At 39.2% G+C, this 18,298-nt stretch overlaps 1 protein-coding gene across 7 annotated transcripts in view; it reads right to left on the reverse strand.

Annotated features, from left to right (window-relative positions):
* Nucleotides 1-5,568: 5,568 nt before the first annotated feature.
* The window catches only part of LOC131240838 (rRNA (cytosine-C(5))-methyltransferase NOP2C), a 29,046-nt gene continuing 16,316 nt past the window's right edge, over nucleotides 5,569-18,298 (reverse strand). For 3 of the 7 annotated variants that reach the window (XM_058239333.1, XM_058239334.1, XM_058239331.1), the window contains 8 exons: nucleotides 16,725-16,846; nucleotides 15,428-15,665; nucleotides 14,267-14,478; nucleotides 13,315-13,415; nucleotides 10,201-10,282; nucleotides 7,728-7,792; nucleotides 6,675-6,793; nucleotides 5,569-6,102 (listed from right to left, as the gene is read on the reverse strand). In XM_058239333.1, coding sequence (XP_058095316.1) covers nucleotides 6,679-6,793; nucleotides 7,728-7,792; nucleotides 10,201-10,282; nucleotides 13,315-13,415; nucleotides 14,267-14,478; nucleotides 15,428-15,665; nucleotides 16,725-16,846 — 935 coding nt within the window. In that variant the 3' untranslated portion in view covers nucleotides 5,569-6,102; nucleotides 6,675-6,678. Of the gene's footprint in view, nucleotides 6,103-6,674; nucleotides 6,794-7,727; nucleotides 7,793-10,200; nucleotides 10,283-13,314; nucleotides 13,416-14,266; nucleotides 14,479-15,427; nucleotides 15,666-16,724; nucleotides 16,847-18,298 lie in introns of those variants that run through there. The other 4 variants (XM_058239332.1, XR_009168873.1, XR_009168875.1 and 1 more) reach the window with 4 other exon arrangements.

Raw genomic sequence — 18,298 nt, forward strand, 5'->3', positions numbered from 1 at the left:
TTTCTTTAATCAACGTTATTTGCTTTCAGACCCCTATTAAAGAGAAACTTATTATGTATGTCTCTTTTACACTTATTCAAGTCATAAATATGCAACCATGTATATTTTAGCATATGAAATTTTATTTAAAAACCCCACTATTTCCTTGTGTTTTCCAATACTTTCCTTTGTAAGTTGTGCATTTTCTGAGTGTCAGTAATAATATCAACAAGATTGCTACATGTTTCTACATCCCTAACTAGAGTGATACATGTAATGATACCAACGCTATCAATTTTGATTTGGACAATTCATTGGAACTGAGCATGAAGAGCTGGATGATAAACCAGGCTAGTCTGCTAATCAAGGGACTATACGTGATTAGGGGTGCAAATGAGGTCGACTAAATGGGTCATTGGACTTGACTGAATTTAAAATTTTCTAAAATTTAAACCAATGGATTGGAATCCAGTTCCAAATGTTTGATCTGAGTTACTAAAATAAAACAGGTCAAGAACTCTAAAAAATAAATGTTGTCTCATTTAGTTTTTAGATGCTTACAACTTCGAGCCAATCTAAACTAAAAAAAAGTAGTCAATTAAGCATATGGATGTTTATTTTCTAATATTGCTACCAATCTGGTAATTGTGACAGTTTAAACTCAACACAAATCATGGACCCCTTGTTGATAGAGAATGCGACAAATATCACATTAAATAGAGTATCTTAGCCATCTATTTATACCAATGGAATTTAAATTATTTAATCATTTTATTTTTATCGTTAAAAGTAATAACCACCCCCAATTAAATGATATAAAACATTATTTGTCAGAAAACATATTTTCAATTTTTATACTGCCTAGACCCAACTTGGATCGGACCCAAAACCCGACCCACGTGATAAATGGGTCAGGTCTTTGTCCTCCCATACTTAGACCCGTTGCTTAGAATCAAACCCAAACACAACCGTAATGGGTCGGTCGGGTTCCAGTCTAAAATTCTGACTGGATTCTTAAATGGGTTCGGTCTGTCGCCCTTCAGCCAACCCAACCAGACCCATTTACACCCCTCCACATGATGGCCAACCTATATGATTTTTCCACCAGGTATTGTTTCAACATGCGTTGCACCTGATGAACGGCCTGGATTTCATACATGAATTCAAATTTTGCACGTGTGCCGCGTATTACTTCGTCGTTCTCTGGAGAAGCGATTCGCGCGCCTCACCTGAACATTTCTATGAAGAGTTTATTTTACAGGTAGTGGCTTGCTATCAGACGCGCCTTTTTTCACGCAGAAAATGTGACAACGTGGCACGTGATTGGAACATCCGAGCCGTGAATAAGGTGGAACGGTGGTCTATTGAAGAGCTCAGATCAGTGCATTGATCATGCGGTCCATCCCCATGCAATGGTCTACTAGATTTTCCAAATGCCACATTCATCAACAACATGTGGCCTGAATGATTATTCGAGAGAATTGATTTTTCTAAGGCCATAAACTCACTAGCCCCACCTTATACATGGCTCAGATTTTCCACAAACATCCGAAATTGATACGTGTGACCACGGAAAAAGGTGCAGCTTTAGGCAAGATAGATCCTAGGATTTTCAGCTTACAAAAGTGGGGCTTATCAATTGTGATCAAGCCCTTTGATCTGACGTTACCTACAAGTCGATGGACCACAGCGAAAGTGTCTCTCAGACTGGAATATCCTAGCCATCCATTTAATAACTATCAAATGGATGGTTCAGAAGAAAAAAATAATGACTGGTCCAAATTCAAAGGGGAAAGTCAGATGGGTTAGCACCATCTTCTCAGCCCAGCTTATCGTCGACATTCCATCACCAGTTAGTCAACTATTTAGACGGTCTGGATTGCCATAAAACCATGCTATATGTACGGTTGAAAAGTCACCACCATTTTTTAAATTGTGCAGAACTAAGAGTGTCTGGCCCATGATACGATGCGTCCTTTCACATCGAGTATAAAATTGATTACCAATACAGTCGGAAGTAGCGAAATTCGAAAGAAAGGGCGTACGTATAAAAAATGAGGGGTAGATTTTATACGATCAGTCATTTGATACTCTGGCGGAATACGATGATTGATACAAAGGCACTCAGAGATTGTACACGCGGCATACGTTAGCTCAAATTAGGAACTCACGGTCGCAAAAACAGAATGGGCAGATAATCCTAGTATCTGACTCATGGACACTTGTTTGTTGAAATAGGACCATTGGATATTTCTCATTTTCAACCGTCCGACGAATGTCAATCAACCGGACAGATAATCAAACAACCATAACTTTCTTTTTTTGATTTTTTTTTTTTTATATTAAAAATACATCTAAAATGGGACACCTGTTTTGAACAATTCAATTCGAGTTACCTTCAGACCAAGTGTGCACTTTCTAACTAATTCCCAAGTACCTGCGTATCATGTATCGCACTCTACCAGGGCATGAAAGCATTTGTCATTGTATATACGAGTTGTCGAAAAGATAAGAAGAAAAACACGTGCGTAGGACTTGAGTTCCAGACTCCAGATCGAGAAATTAAAAAAAAAAAAAGAAAATAGAAGAGCTTTTTGGTTGTGGGGATGGGCTTTTGCTGGGGCAGTGCGGATGGTACGTACTTTTGTTAGAAAAGCAAACAATCTGTTGTAATTGAGACATGATTATAAAGAGAATATGAACAGCCTATTGGACATGAGGGTTACTTCGGCACGACTCAAAAGGGTCTGCTTTTGGGGAAAGTTATATGTGAATATTATAACCGTCTGATCAAACTCCGATCGCGATGGGACGTGGGACGCACTTGATCTCGCCACTCGGTTCTCGACTCGGATCGGTATTTCGATACCATGAGTCGACCTGGTCAACCCGACTCGACTCATGACCGGGATTCTAGGTGCGGCCCTCTGTTATGTTTGTAAGAAATCCACTCCGTCCGTAAGACCAAAAATCAGGTGGATCCAAAACTCAAGGCGCCCATACGAGAGGGAAAATTGGGTAAAGAGTTGCTACCGTTGAAACCTTTTTGGGTTCCACCTTGATGTTTATATGTCATCCAAACCGTTTATAAGGTCATTCCCGCTCGGATGAAGTGAAAATGCTAAAAATCTTAGCATGAATCCCCACCGTTTCCTCTCATATGGCCACCTTGAATTTTGGATCCACCTGATTTTTTGTCCTAAAATGATCCGGAAAGAATGGATGAACAGAGTGGATTTCTTACAAACATCACGGTGGCCCCAACTTAGCATCCCGGGATGTGTCGTATGTTGATTTGATCCGATCAGATTCGGTAGATGTTGACAGAACAGAAAAAACAAAGGGATATAAAAACTTTTCCAGATAGGAGGATCCTACGCCATCCAGTTTTTACCCTTTTCTTCTAGATGGTTGATTTACCTTTCCTTCAACCATCTATCGGGGGCCACTAATCTAAGGATCTAATCTAGATGAATTTTAGGTACATGGGGCCCAAGCGGATCAATGGTTTGGATCAGCGCATCGTTTGAACAAAATGGGCCATCTGAATGCGTGAACACCCTATAATTACCGGTTACAAGCGCATGGAGAATGTTAAAGGGTCGGTAAACCCGGACCCGACAATACATAGCTCCATATACGTAACGCATGGTAGAACTCGACCAAGAACTTTTGGACGTTGCCTTTTGCTCACTTCCTTAGCTAGGAAGGGTTGTTTACTTTTTTTACCCACGTTATGAAAAGATTATATGAGACGTGGCCCTCACCCCTGCTGCCCTGCACAACGGACGGCCGTTTTCAATTTTGACAAATGGGACACATGGTCCAGTAATCCAGACCATCGAACTGCATAGTCCCACATAGATAAGGATACCCCACAATCTCCCAGATCGAAAGATCCTAGGACCAATTTTGGCCCTTTTTTTAGTGGCAGTGTGGGTCATTCTTGGATTTCTCAACCGTCTATCTACAGACCACAAATGGAAAGGTCAATATTGCCCTGTAAACATGTACACGGTGGGATATATCAAACCAACAGCTTGGATTCCCAAACCTTGGGCCGCACTTGTCAGAACTGAAAACCCATAAAGATGGGGACCATGAATCATATAATCCTCCGCAAAACTTCCACTTTCCACTTACGTGCCTTGGTGAAACTTCTGTCCGTTCTCATATGAAATTGGGTGGTGATTCAATGAACGTGAGAAAGGGGCACACTTGTCAGAGATCTGGCCCATTCATAAGGTAGTGCGTACTTTAAACATGCCATATACTAAAAATCAGAGCACTGCACACATCATGTGAACCACGAATGAACGTTGAACTTAGACCGTTGGACCTTTCCTCCCTAATGTTCCACTTTTCTCATGCAATTTTACTTTTGGCGAATGGCATATTCGCAGCCTACACTACTTGATGATTTGCCTGGATCTCTAACATGGAGCATCACGGTTTAAAATAGCTAAAAACAATGGCTGGTGGTAGAGAAAGGCATAAATGAGAAATCTAGGCCATTCGCCAGGTGGACCCAACCACGAACATGGCCAGGCCCCAATAACCAGGCCAGTCCACTTCTCAGGTGGGTCACATGTGGAATAGGGAAAACAGATGTTTAGACAAAAGAGCCAAGGGTTTATATCCAACAAACATGTGTGTCCACATGATGGGATGGGCGGAGAGCATGAGTTTTGGAATGGCATGTTTGTGGTGTGCCCTACCTGATGAACCGCGGCGACCTCCTGTACATATGCAGCAAATCATTTCCACTATACTTGCCCCCAACCACCCAACATTTCTCAATTTTATGTTTGCACAGGTAATTTAAGTTGGTCAACTTAGAAATGTTCAGCTGCCACATGAAAGAACCTGGGACCCAAAGGGCAAGTTACTATTTCATGTCTCAAATTTCAGAGCTTTCCCAAGCACATATGCCCATGCAATAACGCTCATGTACACACCACACATGTGCCACATGCAAGATCTAATCCATCCATGAGGTTGGTCCAACCTTGCACATGTTTTCTGAAAAATAAAAATATGATCCAATCAGCATGTGAACCCAGAGACTGAAACAGGTGGAAGGGTTAAAAACATCCAACCAAGTTTTTCAGAGCTGTAGATTTGTTTTTCAAACTGTGGCCCACCTGACTAGGTGGATCAACCTTTCTTGGGCTAGGGAATCAACATAGCGGTGCTGGTTCTAATGGATGGATTGGACTTTGGACCTGTTGTTTCATGCTGGCACATGCGTGACCTGTACATGAGCTTTATTGCACACCTGTTTGCACTTGGTGAAGCTCCAAATTTCATACTATATGATCGACCACCTACAACTAGCTGTAGGTTAATATAAATTACAACCCATTCCTATTTCTTACAGGCATTTTTCCCTACCAAGTATTTGCACATCTCTAGTTCAAACCAAATTTAGACCATTCCAACACCACCTCCAAAGGCAGAAGATACAGATCTCAAAGGGAAACACAGAACATCCACAAAAAGGACATGATCAGTAACCTTCAAAAGTTTTGGAAGGAGATGCAAGAGAAATAAGAATAATTCCTCAAACGTGAACAAATGGCAATCAAGGAGCCGAAAAACACTATTTTTAGTGAACAAGTGGGACAAAATTCAGAATGCATGAGAAAGTGGATTGCAACATACAGCTGGCTGTAGGTGATCAGGTCTTAAATAAAGCGCACCACTTAAAAAGTACTAGTCAATTGTTACATATGCATTTCAGTTAAATAAGAAAAGAAAGGAAAAGAAAGAGAATCTAAAAAGGAAAAAGAAACTTAGTTAAAGCCCTTCGGTCCAAAGCTACAACACCTGTGTCTCTCCAGTTACAGTCCTTGTAGGGTCATTGTGGTGCTTCTCGGATTGCCACAACACTGTGCACTGACTTGAATGGATGCAGTGATGGAACTGGTGGTACTGCAGAAACAATTCTGTATGTTGTTTGAAATTAGCATTGACAGGGGTTACTTCAGTCCCTTGATCGCTGTTGTTCGAAATTACAATCTGTGGAGGCCAAGAGAAATGTATCAAAGGGATGGCAATTCAAGTCGTTGCACAAAAAATCCAACAGAATTTCCATTCAGCACGCTGCCACCATTCAGAAACCTGTGCACAAAAACACCAGAGATGATAAATCTGCAGGTGGGCCGGCACCCATTTTGTAAAACACCCAGAATGCCGATAGCCTAAGCATACAACTCATTTCCAAACTGGTGGATTCTGGTAGGTGATGTTGCAAAAAGACAACCCATCTCTCTCTGCTCTCAATGTAATAATGGCCAAAACCAGGTAGGCCCCTTGGTTACTAGAAGCAGCAGGAAGCAAGAGCAAGCAACAGAGATTTTAGAAAAATGGCCATTTTAGGAGATGAAGTGGTTGGGAATCACATGCTCAGGAGCTTTGCGGTGCATCCAGACAAGAAGATTCATGCAATGATATGCAGATAGCCTTTACAATATGTGGAAAATTTATCATTTCCCAATAGGAACTGCAGTCAGTTATGTTTCCAAGTTCCAACTAGATTTTTTTCTAGTTAGAACTTGGAACATAATTGACTCCAGTCATAAATTTTTTCATAAGAAATATACATAGCATAACCAAAAAAAAAAAGAGAGAGAGAGAAGAAGAAGAGGAAGAAAAAAAAGAAAGAGCTGACAGTAGATAGAAGAATGCCTTACATGGTCAGGTTTCCTTCTGGCCAACATTAAACTTTGCAATGAAGAAACCAATGGTATCAAGGGGTGATGATGGATCAAATCTCTGAACCAGTTCTTCTTCACCAGGCCTCAGCCACTCACTGCAAAATCAAACATTCCAGTTAATAAGGTGACGTATAACACAATTAGTGGCAGCAGACAATAGCCTATGAAAGCTTCTTGAATAAAAGAAAGCCTCGCAAAGCTAATATAGACCTAAAGAGAAGTTCAAAGACTCCACAGTACTCCCTCCGGCCTTTGAGGGGAGCCTATGTTGAATGTGTGCAGAGGGATTCCCACTCACCGCCAAGGGACAGCGAGATTTAGGAACACAATCTCCTGCATTCCAATGGGAGCATAGGCCTTGGGTTTTGTCAAGAGAAATGAACGAGCAACTGACGACCTCCGTAATGTTAGGGAGGTTACACACCTACTCAGTCAGTTGGCTTGTCTGAGCCGCTGTGGTTAATCAGTTTCTTGGGGTTCTAAATGAGCCCAGTCGCAGTCAGCTTCTAGCTGGGCATCGGGTTTCTTGGTCAACGACTGAAAGGATGTTGACCTGGCAACATCAGAGAAGATGTTTAAATGTTTGCAGTTCAGACAAGGATGCATGCTTCCTTTTCAGTATTCATAAATGCATGCATCAGCTTGCCCAACATTGACTGCAAGGAACTGATCTTTCTAGGTTTGAGTAGGTGTCACAGACTGAGAACTTGAGCAGCCGCATGGAAATAGATTAGAGGTAGAACAAAGTTTGGCAAGCAGCAATAAGAATAATGCTTTTCCACCAGTACATGTAAGTTGTATCAAGGGTGAAAATTATCTTAATAACAGAATACGTAAAAGGGGAGGACGAAGAAAATCAGAATTCCCAATCAGAAACTTGGGGCAGCGATATATCAAAAGCACTGCCATAGCTCCATCGATTGTTTTGCAAGGGTTCGTCCAAATCAGCTAAGCTTTATCCATATACAAAACCGTGAAATATGTTGCCCCCTCAAATTCAAATGCAAATGATTGGAGACACGTACTTACTCCGTGTACTTCCCATCAAAGAGTTCACAATGACCAACGAGACCAGGCCCTCCAATTCGTGGGTGCTGAGATTCATGCCACGGAAAATCATGTACAGTCAGCAGATTGAAAAAAAATAAAAATGGTTACAATAAACTACTACTAAAATGCATAACATGTATGGTTTTAAATGAAAAAGGAAAGGTATGCCCATTCACCCGAATATGAGCTGCAATTTTTTCTCACTATTTATTCATATCACAGAATCAATGTGCCTTATATTACTCAAATTACAACTCCATTCCATTGTTTGAGGAATTTCTTTTGTTTTATATCTTTTCATGTATCTTTCTTTTCTTTTCCGAAAGGTTTAGTATTCTCTCATTCCAGTCAGCCCCTATTTTTGACCAAACCATCATGTATATGCGTTGGATCTGCCTGAAACCACTTCTGATGTGTAGATCATCCAAAAATGGTCCAAACAATATAGGTTTTGCATATAAAAAACCCTTGAATAAGAAGAAATCTGAAGAATGGACAATAGGTAGCCGGTTTCCAGAAAAACTTAGAAAATGCAGGAAAAATATCAAATGATATCAATAAATTGAGAAAAAAATCACCATTAAGCTTCTCTCATTCGGCCGCACCAGGCGGTATGGGTTTGACCCAACCCGACCGTATGGTTGCTCTACGGCTGACATCAGGGGACGTACAACTGATGTCAGTAGGGGTCTGGGATGGGAAACCTTCACATCTTCAGCTCCTTGAGATCCTCTTTCAACTTTGATTGCAACTTGGCTTTGATACCACGAAGTTTTTGTAGAGATTGTAGAAAGATTGTAGAGAGAGAAAGAGATGGGAAACTCAAAAGCATGAGATCCCTGTTCTATCTTATTATCTTTTTATATGTAGGGTTTCCCCTATTTACAAATAATATCCTAATAAAAACAAATTTACACATAAGACCTTACTTCGCATATTTACAGATAAACCCCTACATAGTGAGAAAAATGTTCCAACAATGTGGAAGCTTGAAGATGGATAGTGGCATATGTGGCACACGCCATACATGTGGGGCGCTTCTAAATTGTGGCACAAGAGACATATTGGCATATTTAACACGTGGACACTTGAAGCTAGATGGTGGCATGTGTGCATCCATAGAGCGATCGATAATGGGACATGTGGGACGCTTTGCACATGTGGGCACAAGAGATGGATGATGGTGCATGTAGCACATTAGCACATGTGGGCACAAGAGAAGATGGGTGACACATGTAGCATAGTGGCATGTGGAGGACAACCAAGGATGGACAGTGGCTTATGTGGCACATGCAGGGCAATTGGAGATGGACAGTGGAACATTTGTGTTTCAACTCTTGGGAAACCCATTTTCCATATATCGTGGGAAAATACCTATCTTAAGGGGGGGAGTCGAGAAAATAAAATTATTCCAGTAAAAAGAGGAAGTGGGAAATGGTTACCCACAAATTCCCACAAAGAAAGCATTCACAACCAATGGAAAGTTTCATGGAAAATTGTGTTTCTTTTCCTTACCATGAATCCAAACAGACCCTTAAAGACTCTAATATAAGTGATTATATGGGCCAAAAAAAATTTAGCATGCAGCTGAGATTTAATAGATTTGTGGTTGGTTTTTAGAAGTTTATAGAGACAGTTGCCAGCCCAATGGGAGGGGATATAGTCTTTTTTTTTTTTTCTTTTTAATCTTTTTAGAGTTTTTACTCTTGAGAGACTTGAAACATGAGAACAAGTCTGGGAATATTGGTGTTTTATCTGAACCTTTAACTGAAGATCTTTCCATGTTGGCAATACCTGCATGATATCTGGTATATTTTAGCTATACTCAATTGCTGGATAACTAAGATAACTTGCTGGGATCCTATTTCGCGCATTTGAAATCAATTCCTGGTTGCTGGAAAACCGTCTTCGAGATGCTGGAATTTGTGTTAAGTGCTGAATTTGTGTTGGGAATGCTAGCGTTCTGATTAGATTGCTCAATCATTATTTATAGTAACTGTTAATACAACATATTTTCTGGATTTGTGTTGGGAATGCTAGCATTCTGATTAGATTGCTCAATCATTATTTATAGTAGCTGTTAATCCAACGTATTTGCTGGAAACATGGAGAGGCTTGCTGACTTTACATTCAAAGCCCACACATGCCCATATCATGTGGTGGAATTGAAGTGGGACCTACCGAATACCATTGACATCATGTCACTGTCAACTGGAATCATTAAATGCCCAGATCAACGGCATCCAGGAGCAATGGCCCAAAAGAACTTCACAGCCAATTCAACAGAATCCAATAGATTCTGCTGCAAAAAGCCCGAACATCAAATTTACACTAAAACCAATCCAGGGAGCGAGATTGAGCTGTAGCCATCCTGGGAGAGCAGGCTTTCTCTCTAATTAATGCTGCAAATATGAGAATTAAAGAAGGAAATCAACCACTAGTACAATCTTACCTGTGGTGCTAATGAAAGAAACTTGTATGTGTCCAAAGCATAACGAACTAATGCCTCATTCTCTCCAGGGTTTATTGTACACCTGGAAGCATGAGAAATTTCAATGTCAAGAATTTTCCTCTGTTTAGCTAGCCTCCCTAGCTAATATGGTGTATTAGCTAGGAAGGTGAATAGCTAATATAGTGTAAACAGATCATAAATCATACAAGGTGAATACCTGAAACTGAAATAATCTATAATGATGCCAAAATTCTCCATCAAAGCTTTTTGAGAAGACATGAAAAGCACATTCTTTACATGGAGACATCACAAAAAAGCTAACCAACAACATCTTTCCATGTTAATGGAAGGTTTTTCAGGTGTGAAGCATCCGTGTTATGAAACTTGTATTCTGGTGATGATGACCAAATCTCTTACATAAAGGTAGTTGCCAGCTTTATCACAATAAAGGTTGCATTTGGGTGCAAAAAGTGAAGAATGCTAAAAATATTAGTTTTAATGAAGAAATGGAAAAAAGAAAAAGAACAAAAAAAAAAAAGTGACACTTCCTAGCACAATGAGTAACATTTCTTTCATGTTCAACTTGAAAGTAACATAATCACAATTTGGAGTCCAAAACATCGATATGAATGCTAGGAAAGGAAATTAAAAATTTGTTATTTCCATGTTATTAGAATAGTAATTGAAATTCAATTTGATAGTACATTCCAACATAACCTAATTCAAACCTTAGACATGAAAGTTTTGGAAAGGCTAAGAAACCTTAGGTACCAGGCCTTGCTAGCTAAATCAAAATAGTAACCGCTTCTCAGTGAACTTATTTTTTATTCCATCTCATCATAACGATCATCATATTAGCCTTTCTCGCTATTTGGGGTTAGCTATTAAATGGTAGATCGGCATAAATTTTACCGTTGGCTGCCACCAGACGCTAACTTTCCTCTTTTACCCAAGCTCTTGAAATGGGGGCAGACAAGCTGGCTGAGCACAAACGTTAATCTCTATCTCAAATAATCTACAGATCCAACTGATTCTACACATGAAGAAAGGTATCCTCAATCCTCAGCATGGTATTCCGTAATGGTAACAACAGTGTTCAAATTACGGGTATCTGATGGGGACATCAGAGGACCTACTCGGGTGTACTAGAGATGAAGGCGACCACCCACATTAGCCCAACTTTCTTTGTGGATGGGAGACGAGTGCAAGATGGGGCCCGCCGAGCCATTTTGAAGACCCACATGCATTGGACATGCATTAGATTTAGGACGTGCTACAAGTTTCGCTGGCTGAGGATATGGAAACATTATCGGTATCACCGATAACCAGAAATACCGGGAAACATGGAGAAAACAGTGATTTTTTTTTTTTATAGTGAAAATTCAAGATAGGCTAAAATACACATATTTGCATATTTAAGAATCAAATAATAGCAAAAAAGACGCACATTTGTATAATTCGGAATCAAATAGTAAGGTTCCCTTTAATGGGGCCTAAAAGCATGTATTGTTGACTCAGGGAAACATTGGGGAAACATGAGAAGAATGGTGGTTCCATCCATCCATGCATGCACGTACATGCATACAAACACAAATGCATGATCCATCCATCCATCCATTTATGCATGCGTGCATGCCCATGCGCATGCACACACACACACACACACCCATCCATCTAGCCAACCAACCATCCAACCATGCATTCATGCATATACACACATACAAACATGCATTTCATCATACAACCGTGTACCCATAAAAAAAAATTTGAAATGGAAATTTTTTTAATGAACATATTTTTGGCGATATCAATACATTTGTGATATTATTTAGATATCGCCAATGCACTGGCGACACAAGTGACACTTGGAATTTACACAATCTAAAATATTGGTGATATCAATACATTGGCAATGCAAGTGACACCTGGAATTTACACACAATCAAAAAATATTGGTGATACATTGGTGATGTCGATACACTGGCAATACTTAGCAATATATTGCTGATACTTTGGATTTCTGATACTACCATTGTTACCGGTATCGCTAGCCATGTTATTGGCATCGCCAAGCTGGAGATACAGAAAATATCAAGAACATTATCGATATATTGGGGATACTTTGAACAATGGGTAACAATGGCCATAAAGGCTACCACTTTACGATACGGGCCATAACAGTCGTACAGTATTTTTCTTTTCTTTTTGAAAAAAAAAAAATGGGGAAAAAAAAGTATCGGCCCCATAATGGACCGTTATGAGGTAACAAGCGTTACGAGGTAACAACCGTTACAACCCCATAACGGACCGTTACAGGTAACAACCATTACAACCCCATAACACGTAATAGTTGTCACCGTTATGGCACACCTTGCTCCGAAGAGCATCAAGTTAGGATACTTGGTTGAAGACTGAGTCAATTTGAACAACTTGCTGGAATATATAGATATTTCATAGGTGGACGACCAAACGCTAATGGTTATTACTGTTATCTAAAAGTAGATGAAATTGGTCATATTGGAGTTAATGTGCACATATTCCACATCAAAACAAGAAGCTAACTAGATCATGGATGAGCCAGGAAATCAAGAAGTTGAGCATTTCAACTTGCATTCTTCCCTACTTGGGAGTTGTATTTTGAGTCTACTCATAGGTTGTAATTATTTTCTTTCCTTTTTTTTTTTTTCCAAAAAGCCAGAGAGCCATTCTATAGGTCAAGCAAGTAGTGTGGATACAATAAATCAAAATAAAATCAGAAACAATATTGAATTTCCTTCCAGAATGTAAAACTTAAGATCGTATATGAAAAGTAAATTCTATACATGACATAAGCTAATGCAGGTGGTCATGATAAGTTCAATGCCAAAGATGTCAATTCCAATATGACAATTAGTCTCTGTCGAGTCTGTTGCACATACCAAAATATCAAATGTAAATTATAAAGTACTTCTAAATTGCAATCTTTACCATGTCTTTCACACTGACAACACTAATTTGTTGCTATAGTGAATTTGAAATTTTGGATAATCGACAAATCAAAATTTGAAGTTTAGGTCACTCAATGATATCAACACATTTGTTGGATGAGAACAGACAAGCGAAATGCATACTCACGTGGAATACACAATAATTCCACCAGGGCGAACTAGTTGAACTGCCTGGTCAAACATCCGCCTTTGATACTTTGCATGGTTTCTTAAGGACTCTATTGTTTCCTGTCATCAAATGCCATAATAATCTCATTTCAGGTTGGCCACACAAAACAAAAGGCAGCATGCAGATATTGAAGATTTAACATCTTGTATAAAGAAAGGCAGAAACCATAACATTAGGAGATTTACTAAGCTATAGTTGCACGATGCATGAAGCAAAGCAGCAGCAGATTTGGGTGCAGGAGTAGGGAAGCATCTGCTTCAAAATGTTACCAGTATAAACAGCTAGGAAGAGGGAGCAGAAGCACAATTCAAACTAAGAGCGGCACCCAATTAGAAGGATCATGCAAGATACAACTAAGTGCTAAGCCCTCATGCATGTTCAAGGGGCCCATGTACATGCCACCCTATGTCCCAAGGTATCATACGTGTGCAAGATCCAATCCATCCATCAGATGTGTCCCGCTATGAAGATACTCTTGACCAGAAATCAGGCCTCTCCATTGATCAGTTGAGCTACAGCTTATGAGAACAAGGATGGCTAAAAACTTATCCAAGTTGTGCTAAGCCATGGTTTTGTTTCTAACATCTTCACCAATTTTATTAGTGGAGTGACCTGATTAGTGCAGAGGCAAAAAAAAAAAAAAAAAGTGGAACCCACCCTTTGGATGGCTTGGATCCCATACACATGTCACGTTGGCACATGTAGTGGCATATAAATGGGTCTCCTACACACACGTGCTTAGTGAAACTCTTACGTAAACCCTCCACTCCTTTCTAACCTTAAGAGCAATCATTAACTTTCCTTCCATGAAATCCACATATAAATAAGAATTAGCAGCATGCAGCATGACGACCATGAGTCCAAACTGAAACCTATTAAATGAAGTAAACTTCCATCAATAGCATTGTACCTCTCCAGCAAATAATCGAGGTCTCAAGCCAAGAGCAGAACAAGGGGCATCAAGCAGAACCCGATCAAAACTATTAGGGCTATAGCCCTTTGAATTTTCAACCCTGCCTCCCATGCAATGATTTCTTCCTGGTCCATTTCTCATTCTTCTGGTATTCTTCCTGATTTCAGCTTTGCTAACATAAGTTCTTTGATTTTTTGTTTCCTTGCTCACTGAAATAAAACTTTTGTTTGATTCAAATGTTCCTTATCAAGGATGAAACCTCATTAAGAATGGGATAAGCATGCAAAGATAAGCAATCAACGTATCCTTCATAGTATTCTATTATGCAAACAGAACATGATAAGAAATTTATTTTACGTACTCCCTCCTTCCCTACCACACTGCCTCCGCTGACAGATAACAATTTTATTACAGGAAGCCAAAAACCCAAAACATAAAGAATAACACCAATCAAAAGATAACGAATTCCCAACATATGGAAGTGCAGCATTCACATTGCCCCCTTTGTCCAAGGAATACGCCATAATGTTGGCTTCTCTACAACATGGAAAAACAAAATGTTTAGCCTCAACGAAATATAGCAAATCCCATAGAAGATGGACAACTTCCAAGGTTCATAAACACCCTTCCAGACCCATGAGATCACATTAAAAAATCCCCTTCAGCAATTACCAAACGTGAGAGATAGGAAGCAAAGAGGCAAGGCCCTTCTCTTGAGGCCAAAGTCTTAGCTCCAGTTGAACTGAGACAGCAGTCGAGACATTTTTCATCTCTAATTACACCCCCCATTCCACTTTGACCAGGGTTACGAATAAAGGACCAGTCAAAATTGGTCCTAATGCCGTTGTTCTGAGCTATTTAACGTACAAACTATTTGAGCTCGTCATGTCCTAAGGAGATCCGGATTTTGGTCTTTTTGGCTTTTTAGAAGTGGCTGAGTAATGCATCTAAATATAGTTAGCCTTTATTTAGTGTGTTCTCGTGCGAGGCTGTATGATCCCGAGGGATGTTCACTTTTTCTAAGCCCTCTGGTTTTTTGTTTTTGTTTTGTTACTTCAATAAACATGCCATTCATCAAAAAAGGAAGAAGAAGAAGAAGAAGAATTGAGTTAACTAAAAATTTGATTAGACACTGTTGTAAATAAAACTTTTACCAACCTTTATCCTTGCATGTTAAATCAGTCAACATTTCTGTAGCCATGGATGCCATATCTTGCTCTGAAAATCCGAGCTGACCTGCATTGTCAACACTTACCCCAAAAGTTTCCTCATTGCAATTTTGAAGGTCAACATTAATTGATCCATTTGTGCGACAAACAGCTTTAAGAGCATCAAGCCTATATGCAGTTATGCAATTCAAATCCATCTCTGCAGCCAACTTCTGAATATCCAACACCTGAAATAAGTTAAAAGATCATGGCAGTGAATTTATAATTAAAAAAAAAAAAAACCATAAAAAATTATGCTGGAAATGTGATGAACTTTGCAATTCAACAGATCTCTTAGCTTCCCTTTTTTTTTTTTTTTTTTCCATTTTGTTTTTAAGCCACAAATGCAAAGAGAAACTCGGTATCATCTCACATCAAAATCTGTGGTGAATGAAAACAAATCTAACAGAATCGTTTGATGACCATGAAGCTGCAATACCACCTGCACAGCCTGTGAGTACAAAACCAAACCAGAATTCATCCCATGCCACAATACCACTGGGCTTTGGTTTGGTTTTCTTGCCAATATTAGTGAAACACTAGTCATTTCCATTAACAAAGTAACCAGTGTTACAAGAAATTCTCGTGTTATAGTTTTACATGTATCCACAACACCACAAAAGTTAAAATGGAAGACCACCTACCAGTCCATGTAAAGACTGGAAGAGGATAAAAAGGAGGTTTAACACTTGCGACATGCAGCAAGCCACGAAAGGCCATCCCTCTATGTCAGGGTATACAGAAGAAGCCTTTTGGGTAACCAAGATACCTGATTATTATTTGCATATAAATTGTAATTGGTTAGAGTTTAGAGGTTTCACTTTAGCAGCTCCAAGACAGGGATCCTTTCAATTGATAACTACATTCACTAATAAAATGAACAGCCACAAGAAAAAACCTTGTGTGGGCAAATAGAGTATACCAAGAACTTCTAACACTTGCATAGATTATAGGACCAAACAGGACTTCTTTCAAAAACACACCTCTTAGCTTTTATTCAGTTTTCTTTACCATTGGGGTTTTTTATTTTACATTTTTTAATTTCTGAACAATGATGACTTCCATGGATCAACTATTGGAAGTAGCAAGAATTTTGATGCTACCTATTGACGTCTTAGCCACTCCCACGAACTAACAATGATTTTGTGAGAAACTTGGATAGTTCCATATGCATATGTCACTCTATCCAGTTACTACAGTCATCTCTAGCAAATCAAAGGAAATGTCTTATACAGGTCTTATTGTACCTTATTGTGAGATCTATCTACTGCAACAACCTCTCCCTTATCCCTCATAAGGATCGCGATTGCCGTCGTTTTCCCTCCAGGAGCAGCGCACATATCCAATATCCTTTCTCCTTGTTGAGGATCTAAAGAATACAATTTCAACCAAAAGTAAAGCAAGAAATGTGAAAACCAAAGAAAGGTACCACTTACATGATTAAAATGCAAGTAGGCAATTAACAACAAGAATTATGTGAAAATCTTGCAATCAAAAGTTCAAATAAATCTGTGAAAATTTTCAGTTCCGAGCAACAATCAACTTTTTCAGTAATGGATGTTTACAAAACTAATCAAGGAACTAAGGAATGGAAAATTTGTAAAAGCTCCTGGCAGCACTCTCCACCTTTCACAACATCAAGACAATTGCAACATACAGAAGCTGTGTGGTTGACGCCAAATAACAAATGGTGAAGATACCACCACAACATCAAAGTGGGAGATTTTAGTTATCGAGAAATAAACCATGAATCAGAAACAACATTTAAAAAAAATGATGCTTGATTTTGAAAGAATTGTGAAGAGGCGTGAAGGTATAAATTGGTCATTCTTTTTTATTTTTTTATATTGGTAATTCAATAAAAGAAATGCATCTATGAACAAGAAATCCAACAGATGACAAAGGTTGGAAAGAAAAAGACAACATTTTTCCCAATGTTGTTCTTATAATGATGTGTTTTGTTATTGCTGCAGTTCAGCTCCAGATCTGCAGTCAATGGTTACAATACTGGGATCCTCTGACATAACGGAGCAAAATAACAACATTAAAAGGCAAATCACTCATTGCACATAGGGCATGCAAAGTAATGGATACTCTTGTATATTTTTTGTACTAGTAGTACCCATTATATGTTGGTTTAGAAACTTGGGAAGTATTTGGGTGTACCACCAAATTGTGGTTGGAGGAGCTCACCAAGCACTATATATGCACTTGGTGTTTGGCATCATGCGGTAAAAGCATTCATCATTAAGACTGATATTTTCCTGCTTTTTCCACCCTAGACCTAGGTTAAGACAAGAACATTAATGTCCCATCGAATCTCAACCATGATTTGATGCCAGTGCACGATGTCAGCATTGAGTATCACAAACCCAAACACGCCCTCTGTTGTTAAGAATGTTATGCTGAATGAATAAATGTTAGTCAGCATCACCACCTCATTTCTTTGTGCTTACTGCTTAGTGGTTTGCCTGGCACCATGACCTCACATCGCTTCTTCGTCCTTTGTGGAATGGATGTGATAGTTGGACGGGTCAATACAGGCTGGATCATGTTGGCATCTGATTGGTGTCATGCATGGCCGGTTCTAACAGTCTAGATAGAAGAAGGTTGATATATGGTGTGCAGACTAACGTAAAACTTCTGCGAATCTATCATTTAAAAGACGAACCCAAATTGCTGGGTCGACGACAACGATGATGATTGCAGCCTTTCCTTTCCCAAGTAGATTGTTTTGACTTAGTTTACTAACTATAATACATATCCGTGATAAAATCATACAAAACAATGGAAAAGATGTCTAAGAGACATTACAATAGAA

This window comes from Magnolia sinica, chromosome 3, assembly GCF_029962835.1.
Source record: "Magnolia sinica isolate HGM2019 chromosome 3, MsV1, whole genome shotgun sequence".
Taxonomy (NCBI): domain Eukaryota; kingdom Viridiplantae; phylum Streptophyta; class Magnoliopsida; order Magnoliales; family Magnoliaceae; genus Magnolia; species Magnolia sinica.